The sequence below is a fragment of the Cryptotermes secundus genome, unplaced genomic scaffold (genome assembly GCF_002891405.2).
Source record: "Cryptotermes secundus unplaced genomic scaffold, Csec_1.0 scaffold1286, whole genome shotgun sequence".
NCBI lineage: Eukaryota > Metazoa > Arthropoda > Insecta > Blattodea > Kalotermitidae > Cryptotermes > Cryptotermes secundus.
This window is the reverse complement of record NW_019739238.1, coordinates 6,988-22,300: the sequence shown is the minus strand read 5'-3', so window position 1 is coordinate 22,300 and position 15,313 is coordinate 6,988. Positions and strand designations below refer to the sequence as shown.

At 39.6% G+C, this 15,313-nt stretch overlaps 1 protein-coding gene across 1 annotated transcript in view; it reads left to right on the top strand.

The window, feature by feature from the left end:
- LOC111871847 (serine/threonine-protein kinase ATR) overlaps window positions 1-14,972 on the top strand; it is a gene marked incomplete at its 3' end in the record, with an annotated part of 24,664 nt that extends 9,692 nt beyond the window's left edge. Inside the window, 4 exon segments of the mRNA XM_023865221.2 lie at window positions 2,846-2,985; window positions 5,515-5,631; window positions 13,868-14,007; window positions 14,697-14,972. Of these exon segments, the coding sequence (XP_023720989.2) occupies window positions 2,846-2,985; window positions 5,515-5,631; window positions 13,868-14,007; window positions 14,697-14,972 (673 nt within the window).
- Between the last annotated feature and the right edge of the window lie 341 nt (window positions 14,973-15,313).

Below are 15,313 nucleotides of genomic sequence, written 5' to 3'. Positions count from 1 at the left end.
AGTAGATCAGAAACATCTGGAAAGATTTGAAATGTGGTGTTGGAGAAGGATGGAGAAGATCAGTTGGACCGAGTATGTGAGAAATGAAGAAGTGTTAATTAGAGTCAGTGAGCAGAGGAATATCCTACACGAAATAAGAAATCAGAAGGATAATTGGATTGGTCATGTTTTACGCAGAAACTGCCTTGTAAAAGAAGTTATTGAAGGAAAGATAGAGGGGCAGATATAAGTGACAAGAAGACGAGGAAGAAGATGTAAGAAGATGCTGGATGACCTTGGCGACAGAAGAGGATACTGTCATTTGAAGGAGAAAGCTCTAGACTGCATTAAGTGGAGGAATTGTTTTGGAAGAGACTGTGGACTTGTCGTCTGACAGATTACTGTTGATGATGATTTTGAGAGAACAGAACTCAACAGCATTGTGTGATTAACTCTTTTTGTAAATCCCGGTAGTTGTTTTATATTTCGTATGTATGTGGTATGCTACTGTGTATGAATTGTCCATTTCCATCCTTTTAGGGGAACCTGGGCAATTAGATTCATCCCTGAGGGCAAGGTGGTCATGTTAGATAAAACCATGTTTCCACACTTACGTGTATACTGTGTAGGATCAATGAAATATGTGTGCCTTATGTTTCCTCTAGTGGACACTGATTCAAAAACAAGATAGTCCATCTCAAACTAGCAACTTGTATTATTAAGAATATTATTACTGCTACCGTACCATATGGCACGGTACAGCAAAGAACACAAGATATTGATTTATCAGTATGGAAGCTCATAAACTTGTGGCAGGAGCAGCTACTGGTGACTTGTAAATGTACATCATATCATAACATTTATAAATCTGAATATGAATTTTTAAATTGATGACATTTTTTGCTGGCTAGCTTGGTTGCATATGCGTTTTTTATTTACTGCCTCAGTGCCGTCCACTGCTGAATTGGAACAATGGCCCAGGGTTGATGCAGTGGCCCCCAAAATACCAGTACCATGTTAAGTATAAATAAAGTTACGTGAGGGCTATTCAGAATGTAAACATGGTTTATTTTAGGCTACTAATGTAGGAGCAGGGGAGAGCTTGCGCATGCTAGATAGTGTTATATGACTCGTTGCCATGTAAACCATCATATAACTGGTCGCCTAGTGTTTGTTCTTGTCTTTACAAAGTAAGTTATGATGTATCCTCCAACTGATAATCTTGCGCTGGTACTCTCTTTCTTCAGTGAGTGCTGCAGAAACCCATCATAAATTATATGCAGTTTATGGCCAAAATTTAATGAGTGAAGGAACTGTAAGAGAATGGTGTAGAATGTTCAAAGAGGGGTGGGCAAACAAATGTTCATGATGAAGAGCGAAATGGTCAGTCAGCCGTCTATACTGAGCCATATCTTGTTCATGTTGTTGACCAAAGAAATTTATGAAGGCGGTGTTTCGTAATTTCAGAACTTTCATGTGAATTTCCACAAATTTCACACACTGTTCTCTATGAGATTATTACAGTTTGGCTAGGCTATCACAAGTATTGCACAAGATGGGTTCAAAGATGTTCACAGGTGTGCACAAAATGCAGAGAATGGCTTCCTTTGGCTCTGAATTTTTAGAGTGGTACCACAAAGATAGCGATGAATTTCTGTCACATCGTATGAGTGATGGAACCTGGGTTTCATTTGTGAATGTTGAAACTAAAGAACAGTCAAAGCAGTGGATGCACACTCATTCACCAAACAAACTCTCTCTGGAAGAAAGCTGATGGCAGCTGTTTTCTGGGACAGGAAAGGAGTGCTGGTGGAGGAATCCATGCAACAACAGACCACAGTAACATCAGAAGTGTATTGCAAAACACTAAAAATACTGTGTAGGGCTGGCCATTCAGAACAAAGGCATGGAATGCTGGCATCCAGTGTAGTGCTTGTCTGTGAAAATGCATTTCTGCATACAGTCCCTGGCACTCGAGCACTGCTGGAGTATTTCAAATGCTTGTTGTTTAACCACCCTCCTTACGGCCCTGATCACACTCTGAGCCACTACAAGCTGTTTACCTAGCTGAAGGACTGGGTGTGTTACAGTGCTTCGATGATAATGAGGAGTTGATGGAAGGTGTCAAAATGTGGCTCAGCTCACAGGTGGCAGGCTTCTTTGACACAGGCATACAAAAACTTATTCCCCAGTATGAGTAGTGCCTCAGTTCTGGTGGTGACTACATTGAGCAGTAACTTAAATATGTGCACATCTTTTTTTGTCATAATGTTTTTTCTCATAGCTTGTTTTCTCTCTTAGCATCTCATGGGATGCTACTTTCTGAATAGCCCTCATACAGTAACAAACTTAGAAATAATTTCTGAACAGTGGGCATTAGATCCTTCAGTTACAGCACTGTGAAATATGCAGTAATAATGATAAGAAGCTGGATATACATATTATTCTGGATTATGATACCAAGTAGTCTGGTATGTGGTTTCAGATGTGTATACTGCCTCCATTTTCAGGGTAAAAGAGCAATTGAAACATTGCCCCACTACTTGTTCATATCCCACAGAAGAAATCAAGGCTCAGTATTTGCCCATTCAGAACACCTTGGTTTTCACATCATCATCACTGCTACCACCACCACCATCTTATGTTTTCCTTTGACACACTTCTTCAGTACTCCATAGAATTGGAAAATGCTAAGTGCAGGGTGTGGGCAGTGATTATAGCAATATACTTTTTGTAACAACTGGGGATTTATTTTGAATTTTCAGTAGATGTTACACCTGTGTTTTTGCAAGATGAAATTAATTACTAGTTACTGTGATTTGTTTTCAATTGACTGATATTGTAACCATATTTATATTATTTGCAGCATTCATCAATCAAATTTCTGCCCTTAAAATTGCAACATCTAATTTTGAATGTGCGGAGTATCCACGGGCTTTGATGTATCTGGAAATGTTCATCAAAGAGAATCCTCAGCAGTTTCAAGAACAATTGTGGCTCTTTATGGTAGGTTTGAATAGGTATTTTATGAACTTCAAAACTTGCCTTCATTGTTGTTAAACTTTTATTATATTGATTTCTTGCTTTTAGATGATGTGGATATCAATATAGCGTGTGAGAGAGAATATTAAAAATATTAGATCAAAGGAAGTGAGCTAAATTACCACCGTTACAAGATCCAAGCCGAATAAATGGGTATTATCTGACCAACATAAAACGTGAAGCTAGTAGATATTTCATCATCAAAAAGAGTGATTATTTGAAAGACACAAGCAATGAACTTGCAATACAGTGAGAATAAGAACATTAGAGACACACATAGGGGAATAAATTAATTTGAGAAGGTTTACCAACCTGAAAGGGACTTGGTAAAGGATGAGAATGGTGATCTGCTAGCATATTCCTGTAACATTTTAAATGTGTGGAAGAATTTCTTCCCTCAGTAATTGCATGTGCATAGGGTTATTGATGTTAGGCAGATGGAAATATGTACAGCTGAACAGTCAGTATCTGACCCTAATCTTTTCGGTTGAAGTTGCTGTTGCAAAGTTGAAGAGGTCTAGATCACCATGTATTTATCAAATTCCAGCAGAACTTATTTGTGCAGGTGGTGAAATATTATGTTCTGAAAACCATAAATTGATTAATTCAGTTTGGAAAAAGAAAGCGTTGTTTCAGTAGTGGCAGGAGTCTGTTATTCTACGAGTTTACGAGAAAGGCAATGAGACTGTAATAATTCTACTTCAGAAACCTACAATCATCTCATGGCAAAAGTAGAAGTAAAGTTAAGCAGTGTTTTTCCATACAAGCACTTTGATGGGCAACTGCTGGAGAACATGCTTGTAAGTTGCCAAGGGATTTTTGGCACATTTCTTTGGACCTTAAAATGACAATTTGCACAACTTTTTCTGGTCCACTGATCCTACATGCCTAGATGGAGAAATATATGCCAGTATCCTCCTGTCCACTCTTCCATTTCAAACATCAGAAGGCTATATACGAGGGTTGTACTGAAAGTCATGAGGAACAATTTTTTGTAAAGTAACATGCTTTATTATTGACAAACCAAATATTTCACCTCAAACTACAGACCTTTCTTTATTTTTCCACATAATAGCCACTTCTTTGTACACATTTCTTCCAGCGTTCTGAGAGTTTTGAAAATTCCCCTTCTGTAAAATCCCATTCAAGCCATCCGAAGACACTGACGCACTGCTTTCTGAATTGCCACCCTTGTCTCAAAACGTCCATGCAGCTGATCCTTCACAAATCTGAAAAGATTGTAGTCGGCGGGTGCCAGATCAGGGCTATAGGAGGGGTGTGAAAGAACTTCCCACCCCATCTTTGCAATTGCTTTAAAATGTGAGGCGAGCAGTGTCATGCAGGATGATGATGTTTCGTCCCAGATGTTTATCGTGCAATGCACGACGGAGCTTGTGCAGCGTCTGGACATAACAAGCAGCATTGATGGTTTGCCAAGGTTCCAGGAATTCGGCCAGAATAAATCCCTCTGCATCCCAGAAGACTGTGCCCATCACCTTCGCAGCTGATGGCACTGCCTTTGCCTTCTTTTTTGGTGGAGAATGCAAATGGTGCCATTCCATACTCTGCCGTTTCGTTTCAGGCTCAAAATGGTGAAACCAGCTTTCATCACCTGTCACAATACAGAGCAAAAAATCATCGCCTTTGTGTCGATATTTCTGCAGGAGTTCTGAGGTGATGGCTTTTCGCTGACCTTTGTGGTCTTTGGTCAATACCCANCTTTAAAATGTTTCACCCATCTTCAAACACTGCTCGCACCCATGCACACACTTCCATAAGCACGTTGAAGTCTCTGGTTAATTTCTGCAGCAAGGATTTCCTCTTTCACAAGAAATTCGATGACAGCACGCTGGCGAAATGACATATCGTTAGCCATTTTGTTAGGAGTGATACTGGTCACATGATGCAAGCTATTGATGTCACAAGACACTCAAGGTTAACACAACAGCTGGTTCCACCTACTGCCATATTCTCTTTTGTCTGTTGTTCCCAGGTTGTATGCAAAAAAAGTTGCTCATGACATTTGGTACGACCTATGTATATGCACAGTAACTCACCAATCTGAGAATGGAGACTGCATATACTCTGAAACAGGCAACATCGCCCACAATGGCGTAGCGTAACAAACCAAGAAAGAAATTGACATTGATATTTAATGTCTGGTGGAAGCATTAAGCCATTAAATACATAAAATTTAAAGTATATTTGAGATTGGTCAAGCAGAAAAAATGGGGTGCTCGTTAATATTTGATATTTGGACAAAATAACACCAAGGTTAAAGAAACCAAAAGTATAAGGGCTAATTCATAGCAGATTTGGACTTACCCTCTGTACCTGTACACTACATCAGGGAATGTTGCAGTGCATTCTTATGCCATAATTTGAACATTTCACAGAAATTTGTACAGCTTAAAATGTACGTAATTTTACTGGGGGACATGTTCATGTGTATCTGCAGTATGTAGTAAATCATGTCAAATTATTCTTTTGCAGAAAATATATGCACGTTTGAATGAACCAGATGCTGTCCACGGTATAATGGCAACGAGAGAGCAGGAGCCATCCCTTGAAGAACTGATAATTGCTCATGAAGTTACTGGACAGTTACAGGTATATACAGATTATCTTGTGGTATGCATATGTAGATTTGTTGCTGATTGTATATAGTTTGTGTAATAGTTTATATATATGTTATGTGAACTAGAATGTTTTGTTTTGAAGCACAGAAAGGGGCTTATGTTTTAAAATTATCAATTGTACTATAATGTATTTGATCAACGTGTTGCCAAGCAACAGCTCATTAAACAACCTCAACAATAGGGAGACTCTTTTCTATGAATTCTGCACTGCGACTGTTGCCTTGCAACAACTAGGTAAATACTCCTCTATAATAATAGAGGCAGTGTTTTTCATGGGGTCTGTGTTGTGGCTATATAAGAAGAGCGAATTGGGACTAGCAGTGAGTAACACAGAGTCCTGAGTTCTGAGTTTGTCATAGAGGAGAGGGATAGCAGCAGCGGAAGCACGTGAACAGAGCGAATTGAAACCAGGAGTACAGAAGGATACAGGAGGTCGGCCTGTGAGGATTTAAAGTGTGATTTGAAGATTTTATCTATGTGTAATATTTTGAGTGATTTGAAATACCAGTTCCTGTATTTTAACTGCTTTACTAGGAGAGGACTGGTGTGTGTATAACAGTGAATTATAAAATGTGTAAATGAGGTATGGTGCTGTATTTAAATGTGATTAAGAGGAATTGTAACCAAAGTTCTAATAAATCCAATCATCTGAACTAGAACCTGTCATTTTTGTTGAGCGTACCATGCCTACATGTAGCAGTATTAACATCAGTTAAAAGTGAACTGTCCATAATTTTTTTTTTTTGAGCTTTAAATGTAGTTTGGCGGACTAACAGCTTTTGTGCTTAAATGTTCAGAGGCTACTGAAGTATAGTTCGATTTAAAATACTTCAGAAAATCTTGATAGTTTGCATCCTGTTGTGTGTCTCACATAAGATATAAAGCATACAAGAATATACCGTCTACACAACAACACTCTGTATTTTAAAACAAAGAAGACACTACTGTATCAGAATTTGTTTTATGTTAACACAACATGTTTCAGCCCCTGTATCAGGCCATCATCAGGCATACAGTGTTCAGCTTTAAACTACTAAACTGCATCCAATTATCATTCAGTTCACTAAATAAGGATCCTTATTGTGTCTTTGTACTTAATTCAAATACATAAATATATATAAATAAGTCTTGGTCAAAACGTTATCTGAATGTACTTAAATAATACAATTAAAATAATAACCTCAAAAGTTAAAGTTAAAAAACCAGGTGCTGAAGATTAAAATGATGAAAGTTAAAAATTGTGTATTAATGGTAGGACTCTATGACTGCTACGTGTTGACTTATTTGTCAGTGGAAGCGACTATACCATAGTGTGCCCACGTAACAGAATCTTCTTGTGTGGGGTAGGTCATAACACGACCTTAATACTGTCTTGAGCTTAAGCTCATAATTAAGTGACGTGATCTGTAACAATTTGATTTGTTGATCTGTAACAGTTTGAATTATTGCTATTACAAGGCAGAACTTAAGTGTTTGATGTTAGATTATTTGAAATGTGTACTTATTTGTATTAAGTTGTTCTATTCTTATGAGTGCAATACATGCAGGATGCTCACTACATTGTTGTTATCGCTATGATGTAGCGGGGAAATCTCAGCTACTTGTTTTTGCGGGGTCTGCATATACGGGCACGTTCAGGAGGAGTCGAGTGGTATGAAGGATAGGGGAAGAGTGGGCAGTAAGTGATTAGGGAAATGAAGAAGGGGAGGGGGATTTGGTGTGTGTATCCCTACCAAAATATCAAATACGGGGTTATATATATCCGTGAACGTATCGTTCAGCTGCAGGCCCTTCTGCAGCTGAGGAATTCACACTGGTGCATTTCTTTTTCATGCTAAAAACATGAGTGCTGCAGAAATCCATCATGAATTATGTGCTGTTTTCATGGCCATGAGTAATGTAATGACTGAAGGAACTGTAAGACAATGGTATAGAATGCTCTAAGATGGGTGGCGAACAGATATCCATGGTGAAGAATGATGTGGTCGGCCAGACATCTTTAGTGAGTGAGGATCTTGTTCGAAGTGTTGAGCAAACAATTTGTGAAAGATGGCGCTTCACAATTTCAGAACTTTTGTGTTAATTTCCACATATTTCACACATCCTTTCTACCCCTTTTTATCACAGTTTGGCTCAGCTGTCACAAGTTTTGTGCAAGATGGGTTCCAAAAATGGTCACAGGTGTGCAAAAAACGCAGAGAATGGCTTTCTTTGGCATTGACTTTTTTATAGCAGTACCACAAAGATGGCAATGAATTCTGCAATCACATACAGATAACAGGTGGTGAAACCTTGGTTTCATTTGTGAATGTTGAAACCAAAAGAACAGTCAAAGCAATGGAAGCACACATTCACCAAAGAAGCCAAAAATTTTAAACAAACCCTCTCTCAAAGAAAGCTAATGACAGCTGTTTTCTGGGACAGGAAAGGAGTGCTGATGGTGGAATTATGCAACAGTGGACCACAGTGACATCAGAAGTGTATTGCAAAACACTCAAAGAACTGTATAGGGCAATTCAGAACAAAGGGCATGGAATGCTCTTATTCAGTGTAATGCTCCTCCAGTCACGATGCACATCTGCATACAGCTGCTGGTGCTCAAGCATTGCTTGAGCATTTCAAATGTGAGTTGTTTGACCACCCTCCTTACAGCCCTGATCTCTCTTCAAGTGACTGCCACCTGTTTACCTACCTGAAGAACTGGTTGGGATCACAGCACTTCAGCAATAATGAGGAATTGATGGAAGGTGTCAAAACGTGGCTGAGCTCACAGGCGGCAGACTTCTTTGACATAGGCATACAAAAACTTATTCTCCAATACGGCAAGTGCCTCAATTCTGGCAGCAATTATGTTGAGAAGTAGCTTAAGTAGTACTTTTTTTTATATTAGATCATTTTTTTACTCGTTGCTTGTTTGTTAACAGCCTACTGGAGGTTACTTTCCAAATAGTCCTCGTATATGATGAATTAAGAGGAATGTTGGAGGAAGTGGACATTGTATGTTCACCTGAAAGACTGAGGAAAACTATTATAAGGGAATTTTCCAAATACACATATAAGTTAAATGTATTACTGTTTTGTCGCATTCCTTCTTTTCATATATGAGAGTAATTCAGATGCAAACATTGCTTCACTGCAAAATAAATCCCTTCTCTACAGTAGAAGCAACTTGCATTATTTTTCAATAGTAATCATATTTTTCAGTATACATTTTCTAATTTTCTAAAGCCTTTATGGAAAATTTGTTTTATTTGGTCATTTAACCACTTCTGCATCATGCATTGACTTTGTCAGCATTCAGCGGATTTGCGTGAGTTCTGCTTTTAAGGGTGATGATAGCTCATTGTGAGGTCTGGTGAGTAATGCAGGTGTGAGAGGACTTCTGTGGAAAGTTCCTTGACTGTTGCAGCCATTGCCTGAGATGAATGTGGATGTGTTGTTATAGTGCAAGGAGATGCCCATGGATAGCGTTTTGCATTGTTTTCGCCTGATGACTGTCTTTAGAAATGTTCCACTATACCAGCATTGTGCTGTTTGTTGTGGATTCCTCCTGCAAATGCCATCACTGTGACATTATTCATGTTTCAGAAAACAGTCAGCTTGTCCTTTGCAGTTTGTAACGCTACTCAAAATTTGTTAAGCTTCAGGATATCCCATTCTCTACTAGTTTGTTTTATATGTGGTAGGAAGTAGAACACCCAGAACTAATCACCTTTTATGATCCAAGAAAATCATAAGCACAATGTCACAGTGAGCTAGCAAGATCGTGTGTGTGTGCGTGTGTGTGTACCCGCACTTCGTTTCACTTATTGGCTCACATTTATTGCAAACCTTAGGTTGAAGGCTGTCCCTCAGAAACGTTAGTATGCACCCATAATGTGTGGCATTGTATAATTTCCTGTGCAAGTCCACTGCTGAAAGCCTTCCTCCACAAGCTTGTGAATTTCAACACATTATCATCATGCACCAATTGTGATACGACTTTGCTATTTCAATCCTTTTACGTCTCTTCTAAGAATTTTCATATAGGAACAACAGGTGGCAGGAATTTTATATTTTCCCATACCAAGACAGTCTTTTTTAATATTATAACACCAATTTATAGCTGATAGAAGTGATGTTGGAAATAAAAAAATAGGGCTTTTTCAGTTCAAGTCAGGAATTTGGTAAACATTCAACAGTTAGAATTTTCTATACTAGATCAGTTTTTCACTCTAATCATAAATTACAACAATAGCCACTTTTTCACAATGCGAATAACATTTTTAATAGCAATACCTTATTAGTAAGGAGTTTTCATATACCGTTGTGCTAAAAAATATTATGTTTGGGGCCTTGTCATTATTCACCATGGGCAGGAGGAGGGGGGTTGAAAGAGACAGGTTTTATTGACATGTTGATTCATGCTATGTTGCTGTTATAAATCTAATTGTTGGGTAGCTTGTATGCTACTACTTGAAAGAAAGTAGATATCTGAAAGCTCTCAAAATTTGTTTGAATTTATATAAAATATTTTTTCTTAATTCAGTTTTCCAGTCTTGAAAATTCAAGACTCACTCATCTGTGAGCAAATGGGAAGGAATTAAACGTTTGCACCTACTTATGGACATGATCTTCAGATTATCAGGTCATCATATAACCATATAGGGTCACCTACATCCCTCCTTCTATGGTAACTACTTGTTCGATTGTCATCTTCAATTGCCGTAACTTTGCATCTGTATTGTACTATATGAGTCCACACAAACTACTAGAACTGTGGTGTTTTGGATTTTTGTGCCAACATTTCAACAGTTATTGCCCGTGTGTACAGGTTGCAGAAGGTGAGCTTAATGTATAAAGGAAACAGTTTGCGGTGTGAAAGCGTGTTACAGTCAAAAACCTTTTCGTCTGAATTCCTGTTGCATATACAGAAAAAATGGTGACACAAGACATCTGAGGAAAACTGCAGCAGGGTGCACCCAGTCAAGTTTTCCCCACAAACTACAAGGCTGCTTGAATTGTGATGTGGTGGCAGTGGTTTGTCATGTATTTTTATGCTGTCAGTATCTAAATTATGTAGTATCATATGGTAAGATGTCTGATGAATGATGATTTAGAAAGTATTTAGAAGAAAGCAGTTTGTACTTAATGGAGGTGCTGTTGTTATATTTTCCTGAAGGGATTGAGGAAATTCATGAAAATACCAAGTCTGGGTAGCTGCTCTCCCTGCTAAGATTTGAACCAAGCACCCCTGGATACATTCCTAGAGTGGTACTGCTCACCACTGTTCACTGTGTCATCAGTGTAGCAGCGTGTTTGAATTCTGTGATAATTTGGCAGGATGTTGAATTGTGAAGGGTTATGTTCATAAATCTATTCCACAAAACATTTCAAAATTCATGCCTGAAACTCACTGAAATTTTTTAACACAAGAGGCAAGAATCTTGCATGTTTGATGTCCTCTGATTCTTTGTGTGCCGTAACTTAATTTAACTAATTTAGAAAAAAAGAAGTGCCAAAGAATGTATGTGTATGTCTGTAACCTAACCTAACATGACCTGACCTAACCTCTCAGAGAACATGTATGTACATCACTAGTATGAAGTAATTAAAGAATTGAGTGGTGTGCGATTTATAAGTAAAAATTACTACACTGCTCTGCCAAATTACGTTTAATATGTTTAATTATGAGATCGACCAGGATAACATGCTTGGCCATCCATTTACATTTCTCAGCAGGGAGGTGGAAATGAGATGCTGAAGTTACCCTGAAACTGGAATGTTTTCCAGATTCTTCATGTCAAAACTGAGTGTCATAATAGTTATGTTGTAGCACCAGCTTCCTTTAAAGAAATCTCAGATTTGGAGCAAGATTGTTGTGGGAGTCAAATATTGATATCATGAGGGAATCTGGTACTCTTAGGGTAAAACACTGGACTCTCATTCAGAGGTCTGATCCTTGGTCAAAGCTGTGTGTGGATATTTCTGCTCACAGAATGGAACCTTCACTGCTGTCAAAGATGAAACTGTTGGCAGGTGGAGAATACCAGGCTGTTCATGTTGTTTGGAGCCTGTGTTAAGCTGAAGGCTTCTGCTGACTATCACTCTCATTATCATGCTGTCACTGGGGGTAACAGAATTAACCCTGTGGGTACCCCCATTTCAGAAATGAATTTTTGCCCTTGCTTAGGTTGGAGGACCTCAGAAAGGTCAACATGTCTTGAGGCACTAAACAAAAAGCATACTGGTATTTGTTTCTGGTACCATCAATAGGAAAGTATTATGACATCCCTCTTTGAAATGCTTATCGAACTCCAGCTTACTGCCCATTTGTCAGTTATCTTTCACAAATCTTTCAGTGCTCCATGAATTTGGCATCTCCAACAAATTTATAGTATGTATATGTGGTCTGACAATAAAGTTCGTGAACTCACAGTGGTGAAAGTGCTGCATACCCCATTGATGAATATCACTGAGGTTACCTTCAAAGTACTCCCTTTGGGAAGCTATGCACCACTGCCAGCACCTAGTCCACCCTTCAAAACAATTTTGGTACTGATTTTGTGGAATGGCCTTCAGAGCTGCTGTCACATTACTCTTGATGTCATCAATGTCATCAAAATACCTTCCTTTCAATATTTCCCTTATCTTCGGGAACAGAAAAAAGTCATTGGGGGCTAGATTTTGTGAATAAGGAAGGTGTTCCAGCACAGTTATTTGTTTACTAGCCAAAAACTCCCTCACAGACAGTGCTCCTTTCCCACCATTCTTGCACCCACTCTCCTCATGTCAACATCTTCAGTTAAGATTTTCCTAACTGTTTCTCTGCCAATGTTCACTTGCTCTGCTGTGCTCCTGACAGTAAGCCGACGATTTTCACGCACAATTTGATGAACTGCAATGTTTTCTTCGGTTCTGCTCATTGCTGGCTGTCCTGATCTCTCTGTCAGTGACACTTTCTCTTTCCTCAGAAAAACGTGTCACCCACTTGTAAACTGCTGTTTTCTTCATAGCATTATCCCTGTAAACTTGCACCGGCATCTCTTTGATTTCACTTCCACTCTTTCCAAGTTTAACAAGAAATTTAATTCAAGCTCCAACATTCTTGCAACGGCACACCAAAACACACTCAGACAATAATAGACGCCACTCAGAAAGAGACTACCATATCAACAACAACACAGCTGTGAAATGCTGATATGCCAACGTCATAAAACCATACTGAGATTTGTGTCCACTGCTGCCATGGCAGGCACGGTGGTGAGTTCGCGAACTTTATTGTCAGACCATGTAGATCTGAATTTTTGTGTATGCCAGTTATTGGGGATGGGGATACATGTATTGGTCTGTGGGGTTCTCTCGTCAACGTGTGTGTTTGTGTCATTACTCCTATGACAACCCACTTCTTCGGAACAATTTGTTGGCCCTGAAAAGGACCGTGGTTGCTGAGATGATTTGACGGTGAGGTAGCGTGGCGCGCGCCGGTAAGGAGAAAGGCTAGTTGCGGTGAGTGGCCTGGCCGCATGCGGCCGTGGCTGGAGGTTGCTTGGTTGCCGTGCGGCAGCGTGAGTTGGAGGTTGCTTGATCGCTGCGCGGCAAATGGCGGAGGTTGCTGCTGGTGGTGAAAGGCTAGTCGAGCGCGGTTGTAGGAGCCATGAGGCAGTGGCTACGCCAGATGGCCAGTGAGTCGAACCGTAACACGACCACCGGCGAGTCCAGGCGCTGTGCCCCAGTGAGTCGGGTGTGAGAGCGCTGGAGGGCCGAGGCAGTCGTGCCCGGCGCAGCCTGCCGATGTATCCGAAGACCGAGCGCTGGCGACGAAGCCTGCTGGCTGAAGTTGCTTGCTGAAGTGAACTGAATCGAACTGAATGGAACTGAATATCTCGTCTCTGGAGTCGCTCATTTTTATACGCTGGTCGATGGGGCGGAGCCAAACTCGAAAGTGAGGAGGAAGAATTGATTGGCTAGCTCGCGTAATGGTGTAGACGCGGGCTAGCGCCGAGCGTAGTATAAATGCGATCGTTTGAAGCAATCTGATTGGTTAGCGCGCGTGATGGTGAAGAGATGTGAAGAGCGAGCGTTGCAGAAATGCGTGATAATGTGGGATGTTCCCACAGGTCCTTTGGAATTTTGTTGTTACCAGGTATTTTTAATGCTTGTTATCTTACATATAGAAAAGCTAGTTTCATAAGTGTTTCAAAGATCCACTAAATCATTGCCTTTAGGATGCTGTGGCTTGTTACGAACGCATGGCACAAGATGAGAGAAGAGGTCCAGATTTCTATAAAGGGATGGTACAGTGTTATCTTGGACTGGATCAACCCATCACTGCACTTAGAATTGCACAAGGAATTGTTTCAGAAAGGTATGAAAGAAATTTAAACTAGTTGAGTGAATATGATGCTGAATGTATTAGGTGTTGTCATATGTAAGTAGGTTCAGTACTTCAAGTAGATGGCTGTTTTTCATTCATGAAGAACTGGGGTGTCCTTTTAAAAGAAGTGCATGCACTGTACCATTGGCAGCTGATCCAGCAAGCTACATATCTGAGCAAAGAAGAAAGCTGTAGCAAATATCAGATTCTTAGTATCCACTATTATTCATCAAAGGAGCATTCTTTGTAAACATTATGTTTTCTCATATTCATCACTGATTCCAGATTACCATATTATTAACATATTGGCCAGGCCACCAGTAGTGGATTTATGGAAGGTGAATAAATGAATGAAATAGTGGATATTTCCTCCTTGCACCAACATAACCTTTCCCAGAAAGACAGCAGGAATATTAATTTTGTAGTAACCCTCAAAATTTTAATATTGAATAGTAAATATACAATATTAAAATTCCTATTGTGCAGAGAAAATTTTGCAGTAACTACATTAATGATCCTATTTTCCAGCTACATGACCGATCTCATATAAACTTCAGTTCGGATATTTGTTTTTGAAATCAGTATGCATGAATATTTTGAGTTGAAAATTAGGATGAAAGTAATTCACATAGTTCTCAGATAAATTAGAGAATGGTTGTTTTCTTTCTTTTTTTTTGCAGGCCAGAAATGGCGCCAGCAATGCAGGAATTTGAAGCAGAAGCGTTCTGGCGACTGCACATGTTTGATGACTTGGGAAGTCTGCTTTCATTGCCTGATATTGCAGAAAACATGTCATGGGGGGTGCAGATTGGCAGAGCACTGCTCCATTTCCAGGCTGGCAGAAGTAATCCGCTGTATAAGCACCTCGAGGGCATGAGGAAGGAGCTGCTTGATGGAATGGGAACAGTCTCCCTCGAGAAGGGCTCTTATCAAGAAGAGTACCAGAACATTATCAGGTTAGTGTAAACACATATGTCGCTTGGAAGGTTACTGTCGTGAGTATCATGCAGTGCAAACCCATTTACCTGTTTTACGTGGCTTTGGGATGTGATTCCTTCCCTGGTGGAAGAACATAAAATTGCAAGTATTAAAAAAAAATGCTAAAGGATGCATTCAACAAGCAGGTGTAGTACAGCAGTATTGTATGGGGGATTAGTGGTTGCTTGAATGACTATGGAAACCCACAATAGACCTCAGTCACTGTAGCCCTGGACCCCATCTGAGACAACCAATGTGCCTACTGAATATAATTGAGGCATGTTACCTCATGCCTATCCTGTTCAGTGATATTGCTGTT